This window comes from Mchenga conophoros, linkage group LG1 (genome assembly GCF_057382185.1).
Source record: "Mchenga conophoros isolate Kocher_MC1m ecotype Shallow Benthic linkage group LG1, M_conophoros_male_GT1.1, whole genome shotgun sequence".
NCBI classification, from domain to species: Eukaryota; Metazoa; Chordata; class Actinopteri; order Cichliformes; family Cichlidae; genus Mchenga; species Mchenga conophoros.
In genome coordinates this window covers 14,476,392-14,496,272 of record NC_140526.1, presented here as the reverse complement: position 1 = coordinate 14,496,272, position 19,881 = coordinate 14,476,392, and the positions used below count along the sequence as shown (strand labels likewise).

At 39.2% G+C, this 19,881-nt stretch overlaps 2 protein-coding genes and 2 long non-coding RNA genes across 4 annotated transcripts; 2 read left to right on the top strand and 2 right to left on the bottom strand.

The window, feature by feature from the left end:
* Nucleotides 1-693: 693 nt before the first annotated feature.
* On the top strand, nt 694-1,629 carry LOC146583098 (uncharacterized). The gene is made up of 3 exons (XR_014891273.1): nt 694-1,012; nt 1,221-1,334; nt 1,458-1,629. It is a non-coding gene; the product is annotated as an uncharacterized LOC146583098 (long non-coding RNA).
* A 402-nt stretch (nt 1,630-2,031) lies between these two features.
* LOC146583097 (uncharacterized) lies at nt 2,032-8,107 on the bottom strand. The gene is made up of 3 exons (XM_085279880.1): nt 8,081-8,107; nt 7,658-7,797; nt 2,032-7,507 (listed from the first exon to the last, which is right to left on the bottom strand). Exons 1-3 carry the CDS (start codon nt 8,105-8,107, stop codon nt 4,777-4,779), a joined length of 2,898 nt encoding a protein of 965 aa, XP_085136006.1. The 3' UTR covers nt 2,032-4,776.
* Nucleotides 8,108-9,580: 1,473 nt separating this feature from the next.
* On the top strand, nt 9,581-10,851 carry LOC146583096 (uncharacterized). Its single transcript, XR_014891272.1, has 3 exons — nt 9,581-9,721; nt 9,930-10,043; nt 10,166-10,851. It is a non-coding gene; the product is annotated as an uncharacterized LOC146583096 (long non-coding RNA).
* A 25-nt stretch (nt 10,852-10,876) lies between these two features.
* Nucleotides 10,877-17,402, bottom strand: LOC146583095 (uncharacterized). Its single transcript, XM_085267183.1, has 3 exons — nt 17,381-17,402; nt 16,367-16,506; nt 10,877-16,216 (listed from the first exon to the last, which is right to left on the bottom strand). The coding sequence occupies exons 1-3, from the start codon at nt 17,384-17,386 to the stop codon at nt 13,486-13,488; spliced, it is 2,877 nt and encodes a 958-aa protein (XP_085123309.1). The 5' UTR covers nt 17,387-17,402; the 3' UTR covers nt 10,877-13,485.
* Between the last annotated feature and the right edge of the window lie 2,479 nt (nt 17,403-19,881).

Below are 19,881 nucleotides of genomic sequence, written 5' to 3'. Positions count from 1 at the left end.
TATACAGATGATGAGTTCAAACAGGTGCCATTCATACAGGTAACGAGTGGGGGACAGAAAAGCTTCTTACAGAAGACGTTACAGGTCTGTGAGAGCCAGAGATTTTCCTTGTTTGAGGTGACCAAATACTTATTTTCCACCCTAATTTACGAATAAATTCTTTACAAATCCTACCATGTGAATTCATGGATTTTTTTTTTCACATTCTGTCTCTCACAGTTGAAGTGTACCTCTGGTGCAAATTACTGACCTCTGTCATCATTTTAAGTGGGGGAACTTGCACAATCGGTGGCTGACTAAATACTTTTTTGCCCCACTGTATGTTAACAACAATCTTCACTATGTGGACATAATTCACCCCAAAGTCAGATCATGCGACAAACAAACTATACTACAGGTCTTTGTTAGCATGTTAAATGTTAACTTTTATGACAGTACAACTGGAAAAAGACTGAAGGAGAATAGTTTGTTTGGAAGGGTTTCCATTAGAAAGCCTTTTCACAGCAAAACCTTGGACACCAGCAAATCTACAAGAAAGAAACTGGGAATAAAAATACTTGAGGTGCTGAAATGGTCCAGCTGAGTCCAGCTGAAATTCTGTGGCTGGACCTTAAGAGAGCTGTGCATAAACAAATGCTTACCAACCTCAATATAATGGGATTTTTTCTTAAGAAGTTGCTCAGAACCCTAACCCTTGAGGTTGTGATTTCTTTATCACATTTTAGTTGAAGTTATTGCTGCTAAAAGTGGTTCTCATGTGTACTCAGTTTTTCACAGAACTGCATAGACTCCAGTGGAATTTATTTGTTTTAAATGACTGTGTATCACCCCCATCTTTGTCTGTTGGTGTCTGCAGGTAACCATTTCGTTATCTCTGAGCATTGTCTCCATACTGGTCGCATGCTGGACTTTAATACACATCCTGCCTGACATAGAAGCATATTCCTACCACCTAGATTACATCTATGATAATGGAACCTTTTCATTTACTGAACCAATGGAAAATCACCAGGTAATTGTTTTATCATATTTCTCAGGTTTTATGTCTCTGTTATTGTTATTGTTATTTACCTATCTTTTGGACAGCATGATGTATTTTGACTGGAGCTTTAAATTTAACTAATTAAATTCTTAAATGTATTAAATTAAATATAATATAGCGTTAAATGCTATGTAACAGTGTATTTCATTTCTTTAATGTCAACCTTTTTTTTTTTTAGCTCATGGGATTGGCTTTGGAAGCAGTTTTTGTGTTCTACACTTTTGTTGTAGCGGTTATTTTCATTGTAATGTCAGCTCTGGCTGGCATTGCCCTGCGATCCACAAAAAGCCAGGTAAGAGGGCACACTGCAGTCATTGCTTAGTGTTGGGAATGTCCTACAAGGAACTTATTACCCAATATTTGTTTTAAAAAGTTGCAAAAGGTCAAGTTACGCTAATTTTTTCTCCTCCTTTAGGCCATTGTAGTGATGACTGCTGCATCGCCTGATTCGTCAGTTGAATAGCAAACACAAGAGGACTGTCTGAAGTGTGAAAAATTAAGAGAAGAAATATATATATACTGTATAAACAAACCCTTTAGTTTTAGTTTGCTGAAGCGGCAGATTCAATGCATCGTTTTGAAATTGCATGGTGTTTAACCTAACATAAACTTGATAAATCAATAAGGAACAAATTAATAATCTGTTTCATACAAGTATGGTTCATATTCCATGTCACATGCTAATATTATCCTTAATAAACCAAATTTATGTACAAATGTATTTACTGGTCCAATTTACCTTAATTAATTAGATATTGCCATTTAATTCTGTTGGGGCACCTCCTCAACTGAGTTTTAGCAACTATTCTGATGGTTCCTTATAAAATTAATACAATTAATTAATTGCATTATTGCATGTGTTGCACCTTTTTTCATATTTCCCTACTAATTGTATTTGTTTGTAATGTGTGCTGATATATGTGTGTTTGTATGTTAGTAAAGAAACAGAAAGGAGATGCAAGAAAGACACACACACAAATATTTTTAAGGTATCGTAACATTTTTCATGAAACCTTTTAATGCAGTTAAAGTACAATGTTACATTCTTATAATATTAAAGTTAAATGATCTCAAAATTAATTACATCTTTTTTATCAGAAATGTTTGTCTTTGTCTCACTTTGCAGTTTGACTGTTCCAGTGTTCTTAGATCAGCTGGTTGATTTTATCTGGAGACTGCTCATCTCACAGCTAATGTTTCAAAAGCCATAGAGCCCAAACTATTACATTAGTATAACAAAACAATATTAACAGTCCTTATTAATCATAAGTACACAAGTAAATGTCCTACAAGGGTTTTTTTTAGCATCACAAGTTAATAACCCAACTTTAAAAAAAAAATTAAAATAGGCGGGAACTTCAGAACATGAAAACACAATCTTAGGAACTTAAAGCACCTCTCATAAATTGCATTGCCCTTTTATTTATATATGTATTTACCTATAGCTGCCCTTGACTCGTGTTTCACACCATTGGCACAAACACTGTGACACCCAACAAGCTGTCCTCTCTTACAGGGAACACTATGTGAGACATATAACTATTACATATAGAGACATTCAGAATCACAACACTAAATGGAATGAAGTCAATATTATGGCAAAGATCTACTACACTACTTAATGGCTAAACATGTAAAGTTAATAAGAGCATAGAATATGTGTGTGTCTCCCTCTCTGCATTAGACTAGACAGCTCTGGTACCTGTGGAAGTGAAAGGCCGTGAAAGCAACTTTGGAATATAATGTACCAGCCAGTTAGTTGACATGGTAATATCTTTAAATTAAATCACACACAGAGAGGAAATGTCATGGTTCTGGCTACCTGGTGAATGTGAAGTCATTATTGAGTTTTACTCGGTTTGGTCTCTAATAAACTCTATCTGTTTAGATACTAAATGATCTACTTTGTGCATGAGCTGGTATCTGTCTGTTGTTTGGTGCCAGTAGTATACCGCAATCTTTTAGAGTGTTTTACACTGATATGCGAACGCAATAGCTGCCAGTACGGTAAACTGTAAGCCGAACAGATAAAGTAGAGGGAAGCTGCAGAATGGTATTTTCTGTAGATTTGGCCATTATTTTCACATTGTTATTGTGAAATACCAAATATATAAACATAAAATATTCATTTGTTCTACACTTAGTTTGCAGGGAAATGCCACCTTGTTTTCCAGGTTGCTTCTGGGTTTCGTACTGATTTGCAAATCAGTCATACCATATGTTTAGCTTAAAATAGTAAAAAGGGAATATATCAACTGTTAAAAATTGTATACTTTTGAATTTGATGTAAGCAAATGTTATAATGGGGCAATTAAAAAAAATGGTGAAGAATGAAGGATATGTAAATTTAGGGCTAACAGGAGAATGCTAGGATAGGGTGACATGGAGGAAGACAATGACTAAACAACATGACTGGTTATAAAAGGAACAGAAAAAAGAGGACACATCTTTCAGAGGAATGGAGGAATTCACAACTCTGTAAGAGACAATTTAAGAACAATATTTCCAATTTAAGACACAGCTACATAATATCACTGAAAGATACAGAAAATCTGGAGAAATCTGTGTATGCAGAGATATTCACAAAGGCCAATGGTGACATGGCAGCTAAGCAGAACTGTATTTAAAACCAAATTTGTTCTGTACTGGAAATAACTGCATAGGCTCAGGAATATTTAATCACAAGATTTGTTGTTGCATTCACAAATGTTAGCGGAAAAAAAAATGCAAAGATTAAAAATGAACATCCTCACATGCACACATGTATATATGAAAAACAAAATCTGCAGTAAAGAGAAGTGGGGCCATGTGGTTTGTTATCAATGCACATTTCAAAGTACTGCATGGTATAGAGGTATATTAGTGGATTAGTATACAGGTTTTGGAATAAGTCCTTTCATCCAAAGGAAAACCTTTTTAAGGAAAGGCTCATTTAAACAAGTGAATGTCAAAATAACATTGCAACAATTAATTAGTCTTTAAAGGCTAAAATCTTCCACTAAGGTAAGAATGGGAAACATATTGCCTTTAAAACTTCAGCATTTAGTTACCTCAGTTGCCAAATACTTATACAGGGTTTCTGATATCAGAGATGATGCATCACTGCCAACATGGCCTTGTCTCGCACTCTGTTCTTAATGTGTTGCTGGCATCAAATTCAAAAAAGCATTTCATTTGATTCATTCTCTGTTTATGCATTTGATATGTTGCCTTTGCACTATGTTCAGTTAATAGATTATTTTATTTAATGGCTGTAGGAAAACAAATTCTCTATACTGAACACATTATGGGAAACAACTCCCACCAGTTTTATTACCTTTGTCAAGGGCGCAAGAACACTTGTTTTTGCTGGTGACAGAAACCAGATATCCCAGAGGTCGGATGAAATGCACAGACTCCAAACAGGAGGGCCCTGCCCTGGTTTGAATCCAGGATGCTCTAGCTGTGAATCAACAGGATTACCTACTGCTGCATATTAAAATGATTAAGATCCACAACATTTATTTTTCTTTACTTTCTTGCCCTCCTACTGTTTTTGCTTATTTAGAATAGCCTATATTAATTGCATTAAAGTCACTAACTTTCATCTGCAAGTTCTGATTTTAAAAATCGAACATGTAAAAAAATTCCCTGTCTTACATATATTTGCAAGACACTAAAGGAAACTGTCATCCTAACACACATTATATTATAATGAAAAATGCATTTCAGTTTCCTAGCTTTTCCTCAAAGTCTCAAGTTGATGAAGCAGGAGGCTTTTGAAAATCATTCCCAGGGGTACATCGCTGATGAACACGCATGTGCTCGGTGACACGGTATTGGCGTGAAAAAGTCATAGGGCAGCGGGGGCAGGGGAAGGGCCTTACACCAAGGTGGCTCCGCACATGTCTATTTAGAGAACCTCGCTGGCTAAAGGAACGGTCGCATAGAGAGCATTGGAATAGGTGGTGAACAGGAGATGACAGATGAGCTGATCTATTGGTTGGCATGCTGGTTGAAAGGCCAGATGCCATGCAAAAAGACACAGAGGGTTGCATGGAGTCTGACACTCCAGGAGGTGAACAGTGTGTCGAGGTAATGGTTTGGTTCTCACCTTCTTTAAGGTTGGAAACTTCAGACACAATGCAAGAATTTTGAATAGTCTCAACAGCTGGACTACTTTGAACAACAGGCTTTCTTTCCTCAGCATTTGTCTTTGCAGCCCAGTGTGTGCCACCCATATCAAGTCTCCCAGTTCCAAATTTAGCCCTAGCCGTAACTGTTTTCATTTCAACAGATGCTACAGATGTTTTTTCGTACCTCTCTGCTCCATCATATGCCCAGATTCCAGTTTCAAACATATCCCCTTTCTCTTCTATGCCAGATCGGTGTTTGCAGGATACTAATAGTTCTGCAGGTCTTGTGCTAATATCCAGAAGAAGAAACTGGTCTGTAGTCTCTGTTGAGCTGTAGTGCTGCTTTAGGGGACTCTCAAAGGCACCAAAGTCTTCCTCCTCACTTGAACCATCAGAATCATCAAAGTGGTTTGAGTGGGAGCGTTTGTGATCAGAACCACCCTGCAATAAGTGCACATCCTCTTGCATATCATCATGCTGTAGGCAATGATAACGAAGATGTCCATGATAAGAGTGTCTCACAGCACTGTCAACACTGGTGTCAGACATGTTTCTGTCCGCAGGCATTGTAAAAATCGAATGTGATTCTGTGATGTCAGTGCCTGAGGTCTTTTCAGTTTGCAGAGCTTTCGGGAAGCTATCAGCATGGTATTCTTTGGTGTCCACCGCTGTAGGACTGTAGTTTGAATCATGGTTAGAAGGAGCATTGTTTGCACTTGTGTCAGCTCTGTATATGTTTGAGTACCCTTTCTTTGGTTCATAGTTGCAGTGGCTGTCCTGTATATCACTTTCAGCTGGAACTCTATTAGAGTAACTGTGTTCCTCTTTCACCTCTTCCTCTGGACCTAGATGTTCTGTGTTTAAGTCCTCCACAGGATGAGCAATAAGTGGAACTTCAGCTCTCAGACCTCCTGGTTCTGCTGTTGCTGTTGCCAATTTGCTGACATTGTAGGATTCAAAGAAATCCAGCTGCTTTTTTTTGGTTGAGAAATCATCAAACCTGAGATCAATTTTATGCTTCAATTCTTGACTCCAGTCCTTACTCTGCAGCACTGAATCTTCTCTAAGATTGTGTGTATTTTTCTGAAAGGAATCACAATAAGCATGCTGATCATTATTGTTGGTAAAGTGAGATGATCCTCTGTCAACACATTCATTGCCCTGCATTGTAAAATGATCTGAATCGCTGCTGTCAAAATGAGATCTACCTCCACTGGATTTGTAATATAAATCTTGTAAAGCACATTGATCTAAATTATCCTTGTTATTCAGATTTTGTGTAATAGTGTGTTTTTTATTGTGGCCGTATTCCTGGCTCTGTGCTTGATATTGACGTTTGCATTTAGATGTAATACCTTCAATAATGCTGTCATTTTCTATGCTCGCTGAACGTGAGACTGGAGACCTGCTGGAGTTGCTTGAAGTCTGGAGGGCTGAATGGCAGGGAGACACAGGAGACACATCTGCTAGCTGGGGGATAGCTGCTCTGCTGCTGTGACAGATGACAGGTACTGCCGCACAATATGAATGTGGGGATGAAGATGAGCTCCTCCTATTTTCAGCTGTCCTCACCAGAGTGTCACCTGTGTACCTTTGCCAGATGCCAGCTGGATTAAGCCGATCCTTTTCCGCCTCTTTGTCCACTTTAGACGTGTGATACACTTCAGCAATGCTAGGGACATTCAGAGTCAAATGCTGTGGCGTTAGATAAGTTGCTTGTCTGGCATGTCCTGCATTTGTGCTCCTTTCAGTTCTTTCAAGTATACCACAGGGTGCACTTGGATAGCTTAAAGTCCTTGTATCCCTTCCACTGCAGTGGTCTCTGCTATTTCTACCTGTATCTATTTCTACTTCATCAGTGCTGCAATCCATAGCAGCTGAGAGCATCTGACTTTCACTAAACGGATCCACATTGTCTGAATCCTGATACTGAATATCGCTGTCTGGTGAAGTTGTCATACTTTGTTCACTGGAGATGTTTGTTTTGTCAGGTTTTCTAAAGGTAAAAATGCTGGATGTTGATGGCATATGAGGGGAGGTATTCACAGTTGTCCTATAAGAATTCTTTTCAGCTTCAGCAGAAGCCTCTGCGCCATTTGCAGTGCAAACCTCAGTCTGCTGTTGAGCCCTCAGAGCCTTTTGCAGTTCATCCATCTGCAGGTAGCAGGCAGCTGTGAGCAGACTATAATACTGTTGCTGGCCGTAACTGTAGGGCAAATCCCCTGTGTAAATATAGTCCAAAAGAGGTGTTAATACAGAGTCAGAGAGACATTTGGCCTGCAGCTCCACCAGAGCACCAGCAGAGGACAAGACAGATGCCAACACTGGACTAGAGGCTGCCAGCACACATCTGGGGGAACAAAGAGCAGTTTTGTGGTGAGGTCTGAAATCCTGAACATCGTGTAAGACATACACTGTTAGTATAATCATGATATCATTGGGCAGTTTGATGATATGTATATGTTGGTGTGTTTGTTTGTTATTAGCTTATTTTTCTCACCTGTGTGCGGGGTAAAGTTGACCTGCATTCTGTCCCGGTCTGAGCACAAGGTCACAAAAGTGGCCTTGTTTTCTCTGCAAGTTCAGATAAGCCAACAGTAATGCCGCATGTCTACCAACTTCCTGGGCACAAGGTGCCACCTGGAGAGTACAGAGCAGTAAGTAAAAATAGATTCTTGCTTATTATAATCAAGTGCTAGTACGAACACGTTCATAAAGACACTTGACACGGCATTAATCAGGTGACAAAATCAAATTAATCAAAATCAGTGCATTGAAGCTAATGAGATGATTCCACTGTCCATGTTTGATGAACTAGGGCGGCGAATCTCAATAATACACTTCCTTAATTACCAAATTTTGTCAGTTTATCACTTGCAGTTTGTCACTGCAAAGAGTAAATACACCTGATAATTTTGCTCACACTGCCAAAGCGCCTTATGCGCCCCATGCTTCACAGTAGGTATGGTGTTCTTGGGATGCAACTCAGTATTCTTCTTCCTCCAAACACGACGAGTTGAGTTTATACCAAAAAGTTCTACTTTGGTTTCATCTGACCACATGACATTCTCCCAATCCTCTGCTGTATCATCCATGTGCTCTCTGGCAAACTTCAGACGGGCCTGGACATGCACTGGCTTCAGCAGCGGAACACGTCTGGCACTGCGGGATTTGATTCCCTGCCGTTGTAGTGTGTTACTGATGGTGACCTTTGTTACTTTGGTCCCAGCTCTCTGCAGGTCATTCACCAGGTCCCCCCGTGTGGTTCTGGGATCTTTGCTCACCGTTCTCATGATCATTTTGACCCCACGGGATGAGATCTTGCGTGGAGTCCCAGATCGAGGGAGATTATCAGTGGTCTTGTATGTCTTCCATTCTCTGATGATTGCTCCCACAGTTGATTTTTTTCACACCAAGCTGCTTGCCTATTGTAGATTCACTCTTCCCAGTCTGGTGCAGGTCTACAATACTTTTCCTGGTGTCCTTCGAAAGCTCTTTGGTCTTGGCCATGGCGGCGTTTGGAGTCTGACTGTTTGAGGCTGTGGACAGGTGTCTTTTATACAGATGATGAGTTCAAACAGGTGCCATTCATACAGGTAACGAGTGGGGGACAGAAAAGCTTCTTACAGAAGACGTTACAGGTCTGTGAGAGCCAGAGATTTTCCTTGTTTGAGGTGACCAAATACTTATTTTCCACCCTAATTTACGAATAAATTCTTTACAAATCCTACCATGTGAATTCATGGATTTTTTTTTTCACATTCTGTCTCTCACAGTTGAAGTGTACCTCTGGTGCAAATTACTGACCTCTGTCATCATTTTAAGTGGGGGAACTTGCACAATCGGTGGCTGACTAAATACTTTTTTGCCCCACTGTATGTTAACAACAATCTTCACTATGTGGACATAATTCACCCCAAAGTCAGATCATGCGACAAACAAACTATACTACAGGTCTTTGTTAGCATGTTAAATGTTAACTTTTATGACAGTACAACTGGAAAAAGACTGAAGGAGAATAGTTTGTTTGGAAGGGTTTCCATTAGAAAGCCTTTTCACAGCAAAACCTTGGACACCAGCAAATCTACAAGAAAGAAACTGGGAATAAAAATACTTGAGGTGCTGAAATGGTCCAGCTGAGTCCAGCTGAAATTCTGTGGCTGGACCTTAAGAGAGCTGTGCATAAACAAATGCTTACCAACCTCAATATAATGGGATTTTTTCTTAAGAAGTTGCTCAGAACCCTAACCCTTGAGGTTGTGATTTCTTTATCACATTTTAGTTGAAGTTATTGCTGCTAAAAGTGGTTCTCATGTGTACTCAGTTTTTCACAGAACTGCATAGACTCCAGTGGAATTTATTTGTTTTAAATGACTGTGTATCACCCCCATCTTTGTCTGTTGGTGTCTGCAGGTAACCATTATCTCTGAGCATTGTCTCCATACTGGTCGCATGCTGGACTTTAATACACATCCTGCCTGACATAGAAGCATATTCCTACCACCTAGATTACATCTATGATAATGGAACCTTTTCATTTACTGAACCAATGGAAAATCACCAGGTAATTGTTTTATCATATTTCTCAGGTTTTATGTCTCTGTTATTGTTATTGTTATTTACCTATCTTTTGGACAGCATGATGTATTTTGACTGGAGCTTTAAATTTAACTAATTAAATTCTTAAATGTATTAAATTAAATATAATATAGCGTTAAATGCTATGTAACAGTGTATTTCATTTCTTTAATGTCAACCTTTTTTTTTTTTAGCTCATGGGATTGGCTTTGGAAGCAGTTTTTGTGTTCTACACTTTTGTTGTAGCGGTTATTTTCATTGTAATGTCAGCTCTGGCTGGCATTGCCCTGCGATCCACAAAAAGCCAGGTAAGAGGGCACACTGCAGTCATTGCTTAGTGTTGGGAATGTCCTACAAGGAACTTATTACCCAATATTTGTTTTAAAAAGTTGCAAAAGGTCAAGTTACGCTAATTTTTCTCCTCCTTTAGGCCATTGTAGTGATGACTGCTGCATCGCCTGATTCGTCAGTTGAATAGCAAACACAAGAGGACTGTCTGAAGTGTGAAAAATTAAGAGAAGAAATATATATATACTGTATAAACAAACCCTTTAGTTTTAGTTTGCTGAAGCGGCAGATTCAATGCATCGTTTTGAAATTGCATGGTGTATAACCTAACATAAACTTGATAAATCAATAAGGAACAAATTAATAATCTGTTTCATACAAGTATGGTTCATATTCCATGTCACATGCTAATATTATCCTTAATAAACCAAATTTATGTACAAATGTATTTACTGGTCCAATTTACCTTAATTAATTAGATATTGCCATTTAATTCTGTTGGGGCACCTCCTCAACTGAGTTTTAGCAACTATTCTGATGGTTCCTTATAAAATTAATACAATTAATTAATTGCATTATTGCATGTGTTGCACCTTTTTTCATATTTCCCTACTAATTGTATTTGTTTGTAATGTGTGCTGATATATGTGTGTTTGTATGTTAGTAAAGAAACAGAAAGGAGATGCAAGAAAGACACACACACAAATATTTTTAAGGTATCGTAACATTTTTCATGAAACCTTTTAATGCAGTTAAAGTACAATGTTACATTCTTATAATATTAAAGTTAAATGATCTCAAAATTAATTACATCTTTTTTATCAGAAATGTTTGTCTTTGTCTCACTTTGCAGTTTGACTGTTCCAGTGTTCTTAGATCAGCTGGTTGATTTTATCTGGAGACTGCTCATCTCACAGCTAATGTTTCAAAAGCCATAGAGCCCAAACTATTACATTAGTATAACAAAACAATATTAACAGTCCTTATTAATCATAAGTACACAAGTAAATGTCCTACAAGGGTTTTTTTTAGCATCACAAGTTAATAACCCAACTTTAAAAAAAAAATTAAAATAGGCGGGAACTTCAGAACATGAAAACACAATCTTAGGAACTTAAAGCACCTCTCATAAATTGCATTGCCCTTTTATTTATATATGTATTTACCTATAGCTGCCCTTGACTCGTGTTTCACACCATTGGCACAAACACTGTGACACCCAACAAGCTGTCCTCTCTTACAGGGAACACTATGTGAGACATATAACTATTACATATAGAGACATTCAGAATCACAACACTAAATGGAATGAAGTCAATATTATGGCAAAGATCTACTACACTACTTAATGGCTAAACATGTAAAGTTAATAAGAGCATAGAATATGTGTGTGTCTCCCTCTCTGCATTAGACTAGACAGCTCTGGTACCTGTGGAAGTGAAAGGCCGTGAAAGCAACTTTGGAATATAATGTACCAGCCAGTTAGTTGACATGGTAATATCTTTAAATTAAATCACACACAGAGAGGAAATGTCATGGTTCTGGCTACCTGGTGAATGTGAAGTCATTATTGAGTTTTACTCGGTTTGGTCTCTAATAAACTCTATCTGTTTAGATACTAAATGATCTACTTTGTGCATGAGCTGGTATCTGTCTGTTGTTTGGTGCCAGTAGTATACCGCAATCTTTTAGAGTGTTTTACACTGATATGCGAACGCAATAGCTGCCAGTACGGTAAACTGTAAGCCGAACAGATAAAGTAGAGGGAAGCTGCAGAATGGTATTTTCTGTAGATTTGGCCATTATTTTCACATTGTTATTGTGAAATACCAAATATATAAACATAAAATATTCATTTGTTCTACACTTAGTTTGCAGGGAAATGCCACCTTGTTTTCCAGGTTGCTTCTGGGTTTCGTACTGATTTGCAAATCAGTCATACCATATGTTTAGCTTAAAATAGTAAAAAGGGAATATATCAACTGTTAAAAATTGTATACTTTTGAATTTGATGTAAGCAAATGTTATAATGGGGCAATTAAAAAAAATGGTGAAGAATGAAGGATATGTAAATTTAGGGCTAACAGGAGAATGCTAGGATAGGGTGACATGGAGGAAGACAATGACTAAACAACATGACTGGTTATAAAAGGAACAGAAAAAAGAGGACACATCTTTCAGAGGAATGGAGGAATTCACAACTCTGTAAGAGACAATTTAAGAACAATATTTCCAATTTAAGACACAGCTACATAATATCACTGAAAGATACAGAAAATCTGGAGAAATCTGTGTATGCAGAGATATTCACAAAGGCCAATGGTGACATGGCAGCTAAGCAGAACTGTATTTAAAACCAAATTTGTTCTGTACTGGAAATAACTGCATAGGCTCAGGAATATTTAATCACAAGATTTGTTGTTGCATTCACAAATGTTAGCGGAAAAAAAAAATGCAAAGATTAAAAATGAACATCCTCACATGCACACATGTATATATGAAAAACAAAATCTGCAGTAAAGAGAAGTGGGGCCATGTGGTTTGTTATCAATGCACATTTCAAAGTACTGCATGGTATAGAGGTATATTAGTGGATTAGTATACAGGTTTTGGAATAAGTCCTTTCATCCAAAGGAAAACCTTTTTAAGGAAAGGCTCATTTCAACAAGTGAATGTCAAAATAACATTGCAACAAGTAATTAGTCTTTAAAGGCTAAAATCTTCCACTAAGGTAAGAATGGGAAACATATTGCCTTTAAAACTTCAGCATTTAGTTACCTCAGTTGCCAAATACTTATACAGGGTTTCTGATATCAGAGATGATGCATCACTGCCAACATGGCCTTGTCTCGCACTCTGTTCTTAATGTGTTGCTGGCATCAAATTCAAAAAAGCATTTCATTTGATTCATTCTCTGTTTATGCATTTGATATGTTGCCTTTGCACTATGTTCAGTTAATAGATTATTTTATTTAATGGCTGTAGGAAAACAAATTCTCTATACTGAACACATTATGGGAAACAACTCCCACCAGTTTTATTACCTTTGTCAAGGGCGCAAGAACACTTGTTTTTGCTGGTGACAGAAACCAGATATCCCAGAGGTCGGATGAAATGCACAGACTCCAAACAGGAGGGCCCTGCCCTGGTTTGAATCCAGGATGCTCTAGCTGTGAATCAACAGGATTACCTACTGCTGCATATTAAAATGATTAAGATCCACAACATTTATTTTTCTTTACTTTCTTGCCCTCCTACTGTTTTTGCTTATTTAGAATAGCCTATATTAATTGCATTAAAGTCACTAACTTTCATCTGCAAGTTCTGATTTTAAAAATCGAACATGTAAAAAAATTCCCTGTCTTACATATATTTGCAAGACACTAAAGGAAACTGTCATCCTAACACACATTATATTATAATGAAAAATGCATTTCAGTTTCCTAGCTTTTCCTCAAAGTCTCAAGTTGATGAAGCAGGAGGCTTTTGAAAATCATTCCCAGGGGTACATCGCTGATGAACACGCATGTGCTCGGTGACACGGTATTGGCGTGAAAAAGTCATAGGGCAGCGGGGGCAGGGGAAGGGCCTTACACCAAGGTGGCTCCGCACATGTCTATTTAGAGAACCTCGCTGGCTAAAGGAACGGTCGCATAGAGAGCATTGGAATAGGTGGTGAACAGGAGATGACAGATGAGCTGATCTATTGGTTGGCATGCTGGTTGAAAGGCCAGATGCCATGCAAAAAGACACAGAGGGTTGCATGGAGTCTGACACTCCAGGAGGTGAACAGTGTGTCGAGGTAATGGTTTGGTTCTCACCTTCTTTAAGGTTGGAAACTTCAGACACAATGCAAGAATTTTGAATAGTCTCAACAGCTGGACTACTTTGAACAACAGGCTTTCTTTCCTCAGCATTTGTCTTTGCAGCCCAGTGTGTGCCACCCATATCAAGTCTCCCAGTTCCAAATTTAGCCCTAGCCGTAACTGTTTTCATTTCAACAGATGCTACAGATGTTTTTTCGTACCTCTCTGCTCCATCATATGCCCAGATTCCAGTTTCAAACATATCCCCTTTCTCTTCTATGCCAGATCGGTGTTTGCAGGATACTAATAGTTCTGCAGGTCTTGTGCTAATATCCAGAAGAAGAAACTGGTCTGTAGTCTCTGTTGAGCTGTAGTGCTGCTTTAGGGGACTCTCAAAGGCACCAAAGTCTTCCTCCTCACTTGAACCATCAGAATCATCAAAGTGGTTTGAGTGGGAGCGTTTGTGATCAGAACCACCCTGCAATAAGTGCACATCCTCTTGCATATCATCATGCTGTAGGCAATGATAACGAAGATGTCCATGATAAGAGTGTCTCACAGCACTGTCAACACTGGTGTCAGACATGTTTCTGTCCGCAGGCATTGTAAAAATCGAATGTGATTCTGTGATGTCAGTGCCTGAGGTCTTTTCAGTTTGCAGAGCTTTCGGGAAGCTATCAGCATGGTATTCTTTGGTGTCCACCGCTGTAGGACTGTAGTTTGAATCATGGTTAGAAGGAGCATTGTTTGCACTTGTGTCAGCTCTGTATATGTTTGAGTACCCTTTCTTTGGTTCATAGTTGCAGTGGCTGTCCTGTATATCACTTTCAGCTGGAACTCTATTAGAGTAACTGTGTTCCTCTTTCACCTCTTCCTCTGGACCTAGATGTTCTGTGTTTAAGTCCTCCACAGGATGAGCAATAAGTGGAACTTCAGCTCTCAGACCTCCTGGTTCTGCTGTTGCTGTTGCCAATTTGCTGACATTGTAGGATTCAAAGAAATCCAGCTGCTTTTTTTTGGTTGAGAAATCATCAAACCTGAGATCAATTTTATGCTTCAATTCTTGACTCCAGTCCTTACTCTGCAGCACTGAATCTTCTCTAAGATTGTGTGTATTTTTCTGAAAGGAATCACAATAAGCATGCTGATCATTATTGTTGGTAAAGTGAGATGATCCTCTGTCAACACATTCATTGCCCTGCATTGTAAAATGATCTGAATCGCTGCTGTCAAAATGAGATCTACCTCCACTGGATTTGTAATATAAATCTTGTAAAGCACATTGATCTAAATTATCCTTGTTATTCAGATTTTGTGTAATAGTGTGTTTTTTATTGTGGCCGTATTCCTGGCTCTGTGCTTGATATTGACGTTTGCATTTAGATGTAATACCTTCAATAATGCTGTCATTTTCTATGCTCGCTGAACGTGAGACTGGAGACCTGCTGGAGTTGCTTGAAGTCTGGAGGGCTGAATGGCAGGGAGACACAGGAGACACATCTGCTAGCTGGGGGATAGCTGCTCTGCTGCTGTGACAGATGACAGGTACTGCCGCACAATATGAATGTGGGGATGAAGATGAGCTCCTCCTATTTTCAGCTGTCCTCACCAGAGTGTCACCTGTGTACCTTTGCCAGATGCCAGCTGGATTAAGCCGATCCTTTTCCGCCTCTTTGTCCACTTTAGACGTGTGATACACTTCAGCAATGCTAGGGACATTCAGAGTCAAATGCTGTGGCGTTAGATAAGTTGCTTGTCTGGCATGTCCTGCATTTGTGCTCCTTTCAGTTCTTTCAAGTATACCACAGGGTGCACTTGGATAGCTTAAAGTCCTTGTATCCCTTCCACTGCAGTGGTCTCTGCTATTTCTACCTGTATCTATTTCTACTTCATCAGTGCTGCAATCCATAGCAGCTGAGAGCATCTGACTTTCACTAAACGGATCCACATTGTCTGAATCCTGATACTGAATATCGCTGTCTGGTGAAGTTGTCATACTTTGTTCACTGGAGATGTTTGTTTTGTCAGGTTTTCTAAAGGTAAAAATGCTGGATGTTGATGGCATATGAGGGGAGGTATTCACAGTTGTCCTATAAGAATTCTTTTCAGCTTCAGCAGAAGCCTCTGCGCCATTTGCAGTGCAAACCTCAGTCTGCTGTTGAGCCCTCAGAGCCTTTTGCAGTTCATCCATCTGCAGGTAGCAGGCAGCTGTGAGCAGACTATAATACTGTTGCTGGCCGTAACTGTAGGGCAAATCCCCTGTGTAAATATAGTCCAAAAGAGGTGTTAATACAGAGTCAGAGAGACATTTGGCCTGCAGCTCCACCAGAGCGCCAGCAGAGGACAAGACAGATGCCAACACTGGACTGGAGGCTGCCAGCACACATCTGGGGGAACAAAGAGCAGTTTTGTGGTGAGGTCTGAAATCCTGAACATCGTGTAAGACATACACTGTTAGTATAATCATGATATCATTGGGAAGTTTGATGATATGTATATGTTGGTGTGTTTGTTTGTTATTAGCTTATTTTTCTCACCTGTGTGCGGGGTAAAGTTGACCTGCATTCTGTCCCGGTCTGAGCACAAGGTCACAAAAGTGGCCTTGTTTTCTCTGCAAGTTCAGATAAGCCAACAGTAATGCCGCATGTCTACCAACTTCCTGGGCACAAGGTGCCACCTGGAGAGTACAGAGCAGTAAGTAAAAATAGATTCTTGCTTATTATAATCAAGTGCTAGTACGAACACGTTCATAAAGACACTTGACACAGCATTAATCAGGTGACAAAATCAAATTAATCAAAATCAGTGCATTGAAGCTAATGAGATGATTCCACTGTCCATGTTTGATGAACTAGGGCGGCGAATCTCAATAATACACTTCCTTAATTACCAAATTTTGTCAGTTTATCACTTGCAGTTTGTCACTGCAAAGAGTAAATACACCTGATAATTTTGCTCACACTGCCAAAGCGCCTTATTGCCTTCAGATAAGCGGGGTTACATTTTTGTATCGATTGGATTTGGATTGTATCACCCATCACTGAACAGTGGCAAGGTTAGGTTACTTTGAACAGAAGGAATAATTAAAGTGATCAAAACAAATCTGAAAAAGCTCTGCGTGCTTCCTAAACATTTCACTATCTAAAGCATATTTTAAGGCTTAAAGATTTTGTCCTAAAATGCACTATCCAACAGATGTTAAAACTTAGTAAGGACATGTATTCTAGAGCTTTATGTCCCCATTTCTGCCAAATTAAAGAAAATGTGCACACACGAAGAATATAAAAGCAGACTGCCTTTCTCTTAAATATATAAGCTGTTAAAATCATAAGACATTTCTTTATGAGGTTTTCTAAATTTCTAGAACTACTTTGAGCACATGGGAAAAAATCAGATTTTAAATACACACAGCTGTCAATAAATGTCTTTGTTTCTTGTTAATATACAACAAAAATGCTAAAAAATCTACTCTGAACTCCAAACTTATACCTGACTATTAAACTGATCAAACATACTATTTCAAATGTACATTAGGAAAAATGATCCCTTACCTCCATATTATGTTGGAAGAAAAACAACAAACCTCGGCTGTCTTGCTTGCAGTGAAATGAAGAAAAGAACTGTATATGCAGGATATATAGTACCACTTTACTATCTACGCACACTGTCTCATTCGGAAAACAATCACACGCTTTTCCTATTGGGAGCATGGCGTGACATGAATGGACAGGTGCTTATAAGGAGTGCTAGCGTCTAACGTCAGAATCTCCATAGCCTCTTTTGGGGAGAGGACTGAGACCAGCCCACGGACCAGCCAACAAGATACCACAGAACTAAAGCAATCAGAACCAGTATTTGTACTCACATCAGACAAAAGACAGTGCAAGCTCCTATTAAGTCCCTCATACCCATAATAAAACAGAAGCAGGAACTATTTTAAGGAGCTTTTATTTTTATTGAGAGGTCAGAGGTCATGGACAGTTATAAAATAGTCTGCAATTAATGTGAACTATAGACATTCAGAGTGCACAGCTGATTTTAATCTTATCAAAACATTAATTACTCTGTTAGCTCTGAGTCTCCACCAGTCTTCTGCTGAAATGGTAAAGTTAGAGAAAAGCATTATGATTAGCACTAAAAAAGAAAAGTGGGATGTATTTAAGTATTTCTATTTGCTTTGATTCTACAGAGGGGAGCTTCTCCAGTGTCAGGACTACGAGCCAGTCCCCCTCAGCTGACGTTTTGTTGACAACGCCATACTAAGCCATTTCTCCACCCTTCCACACCATGTGCCTGTCACGCCTTTCTAATCTCTTTAGCTCTCTAATGTCACAGCCACACCTCCGTCCACAACGCAGCAGGACATTTAACCTAAAAAGTGTGCAGTAGCACTACTACTGCATCACAAAGTAAATAATAAAAATAAGTCCAGTGGCACTAAAAAGAGGGTCACAACCCTTAATGTCGCAGGAAATGTCGAGGAAGGGCAAGGACTGAAAAATTCTTAGCTGCTATGAAATATTTAAAGTATGAAGAATTAAGTGCATAGTTATTGCATATGCTACAAACTATATTCGTTTTTCAAAGTATACCATGCATATAAACCAATATATATATATATATATATATATATATATATATATATATATATATATATATATATATATATATATATATATATATATGATGGTCCCAACTGACCGAGTGCTCAGTGAATACCTCAGGCAGCAGAAACCCAAGAAAGAGGAGGGAGACGAGGAACCATCATGGAAGGACAGGCCCCTGCACGGTATGTACCACTGGCAGATAGAGGAGGTGGCTGATATCCAGAAATCCTACCAGTGGCTGGACAAAGCTGGACTGAAAGACAGCACAGAGGCACTAATCATGGCAGCACAAGAACAAGCTCTGAGCACAAGATCCATAGAGGCTGGGGTCTATCACACCAGGCAAGACCCCAGGTGCAGGCTGTGTAAAGATGCCCCAGAGACAATCCAGCACATAACAGCAGGGTGCAAGATGCTAGCAGGCAAGGCATACATGGAACGCCATAACCAAGTGGCCGGCATAGTGTACAGGAACAGCTGTGCCGAGTATAATCTGGAAGTCCCAAGGTCAAAATGGGAGATGCCCCCAAGGGTGGTGGAGAATGACCGAGCTAAGATCCTGTGGGACTTCCAGATACAGACGGACAAAATGGTGGTGGCTAACCAACCGGACATAGTGGTGGTAGACAAACAGAAGAAGACGGCCGTAGTGATCGATGTAGCGGTTCCGAATGACAGCAATATCAGGAAGAAGGAACACGAGAAGCTGGAGAAATACCAAGGGCTCAGAGAAGAGCTCGAGAGGATGTGGAGGGTGAAGGTAACGGTGGTCCCCGTGGTAATCGGAGCACTAGGTGCGGTGACTCCCAAGCTAGGCGAGTGGCTCCAGCAGATCCCGGGAACAACATCGGAGATCTCTGTCCAGAAGAGCGCAGTCCTGGGAACAGCTAAGATACTGCGCAGGACCCTCAAGCTCCCAGGCCTCTGGTAGAGGACCCGAGCTTGAAGGATAAACCGCCCGCAGGGGCGTGCTGGGTGTTTTTATATATATATATATATATATATATATATATATACTGTATTTTTTTAGTCAGCTTCATTATAACATGTTTATAAAGGTACAAGAAAATGGAAAATGAATATTTTGCCAGGTGTTAAAAATGTCTGCTTTAACATTAGTACTTTTAGTATACGCAATGTGAAGTCATCGAGTGCCACAGTGCAATGTAGGTAAAATAAACAGGCAAAGTATCACAAAATTGTATCTCTTAGCTGGCCAATGGTTGAGGTGCATGACATCACTGTATGATTAATAGTACAACTCCAGCCAGGTGACTCTTAATGCATGACTCTGTGTCTCATGATTTCTGCCTCTCACTGCAGCCGAATTTTAAAAGAATGTCAAAGAAAGCATATACATAGTATGAACAAAAACAGAATTTTAATAGTTAATCGATCTGCCCTATATAGTAATTATTTGAATTACGTAACCGTGCCCCTCAGCC

Coding starts and splice junctions, on each gene's coding strand:
- LOC146583097 (XM_085279880.1), bottom strand. CDS start 8,107: ATGGGGCGCATAAGGCGCTTTGGCAGT. Junction 7,798..8,080: donor GCATAAGGCGCTTTGGCAGT/GTGAGCAAAATT, acceptor TGTACTCTCCAG/GTGGCACCTTGTGCCCAGGA. Junction 7,508..7,657: donor CAACTTTACCCCGCACACAG/GTGAGAAAAATA, acceptor TTGTTCCCCCAG/ATGTGTGCTGGCAGCCTCTA.
- LOC146583095 (XM_085267183.1), bottom strand. Junction 16,217..16,366: donor CAACTTTACCCCGCACACAG/GTGAGAAAAATA, acceptor TTGTTCCCCCAG/ATGTGTGCTGGCAGCCTCCA.